We start from the raw sequence: 1,748 nt of genomic DNA, 5'->3' as shown, positions 1-1,748 counted from the left end.
AGAGACAGAGACAGAGACAGAGAGAGAATTAAAGAAAATCAGCATGCACATACACATGGCCTTCATAAAGCAAGCTGAGGATGCCACCTGCTGGTTCCATGGAGGACACCCTGGAGCTACTCCCACACAGAACCCCGTGCTCTTTGGTGCTGCTGGCAGCAGCAACACTGGGTCTAGATGCCGTGAGCCACATGCAGGAGCTCAGCCAGCACTGGGCAGCTCACATGGGAGCAATCCCAGTTCCGCACAAAGCTGTTGGAGAAATACCTTGGGAAAGAGTCTTAAGGGATGGTTGGCCTTTACTAGACAGAGGCTGTACAGTCCACTGGTCTGAGGCCCCCTTAGGAAGAACTGATGTGCCCAGTGTCCAGATCCTCCTTCTCTGTCCTTAGCTACAGAATCTCAGAAGAAGGTGGAATCTTGGCCATGGCTTGGCTCTTTCTCGTCCATGTGAGGAAGCAGAGGCTCAGTGAGGTCACCCAGTTGACTTGTCCAAGGTCACCCCTTCCTCTAGATCTCCAGTACAGCTACTACCTGTGTCTGATTTCTGTGTGATTGTACTCTTACCAGAGGACAGCTGTGTCATTGACCCTAGAGAGTTTAAACTCTGTGAAGAAGCAAACAGAAGTGCCTGTGTGCTCCATTGCCTGGGGAAGATTTCCTGGAGTGACAAATGAATGGCCCCTTGGCATGTGACACTTCAAAAAACAGAGGGAGGGCCGGGGAGATAGCTCAGTAGAAGAAGTTCTTGCCTGACAAGCGCAGGGTCCTGAGTTCAATCCCCGGTACCAAAAACAAAAAAAAAAAAAAAAAAACACAGGGAGCTGGATCAGTGTGCATCAGGCTCAGGCCTTGGGGCTGCACCTGCTCTGGAGCCTGGCTCCACCACCTCTGGACACATGTTCCTGATGAGTGCTTTGCCTCTCCAGACTTCTGACCCTCCTCTGTAGACAGGTGACAATATGTCCCAGCACGAGGTAACAATAGAGCTGGACAAGAATGAATGCCACATGCCTTGCACAAGTCTAGCACAGTTGAACTTGCCCATGATGATCCATGAGGTTCATTCCTTTTATTATTACTCATGGCTACAGAGAACAAAAACTGCAAGAGGGCCTCGGTATTAGCATGTCTTCTTTCTTCCAACTCTTGCCACACAACCCTACCCCTCCCAACATCCATGGTCCCCTGCCAGCCCCTTACCCTGCAGAGGGTCTGCTGCCTCAGCTCCTGGATGATGAGGTCACTGGCAGCTGCACGGCCGTAGCAGCATCTGGAGTTCACAAAGCTGAGGAGGGCCTCCCGGGCTACCGCCTCCGTAATCACAGGGACTCTGCTGAGAGGGGCAGAGAGGCAGGGGTCTGTCTGAGAAGGGCTTGTGGGCTTATGCAGGCCAGGCCCTCAGAGCCCAACTGGGGAAGGCACGTTTTGTAGAGGGACCGATGCCAGGACAAGAAGGTAAAAGCTTGTTGGGGGGAGAGCAAAAGCATGGTAGATCAAGTGTGTAGCTTAGGAGACAGATGACTCAGACACCAAAGCCAAGGGGCTGGCAAGATAGCTCAGCAGACTAAAGCACCTGCTTAGGGAAGCTTAGGCAAGCTCAGGGACCAGGGTTCAATCCCCAGCACCATGTGCCAAGCCAGCCTCCCTCCCATGGCAGGCTGAGTTGGCCATAGCCCAGGTGTGTTGGCACACGCCTGTAATCCCAGCGCCAGGGAGGCTGAAAGCAGGAGGATCACTATGAGTCT

General features: G+C 53.0%; 1 protein-coding gene across 1 annotated transcript in view; it reads right to left on the bottom strand.

Moving 5' to 3' along the window:
- Ssuh2 (ssu-2 homolog (C. elegans)) overlaps positions 1-1,748 on the bottom strand; it is a 23,660-nt gene that overhangs the window by 12,196 nt on the left and 9,716 nt on the right. Inside the window, exons 4-5 of the mRNA XM_004642145.2 lie at positions 1,159-1,333; positions 304-325 (exon numbers count right to left, since the gene is read on the bottom strand). Of these exons, the coding sequence (XP_004642202.1) occupies positions 304-325; positions 1,159-1,333 (197 nt within the window). The remainder of the gene's footprint in view (positions 1-303; positions 326-1,158; positions 1,334-1,748) is intronic.

Source organism: Octodon degus, unplaced genomic scaffold, assembly GCF_000260255.1.
Source record: "Octodon degus isolate 3935 unplaced genomic scaffold, OctDeg1.0 scaffold00147, whole genome shotgun sequence".
NCBI lineage: Eukaryota > Metazoa > Chordata > Mammalia > Rodentia > Octodontidae > Octodon > Octodon degus.
This window is presented reverse-complemented; position numbering and strand designations above follow the sequence as displayed.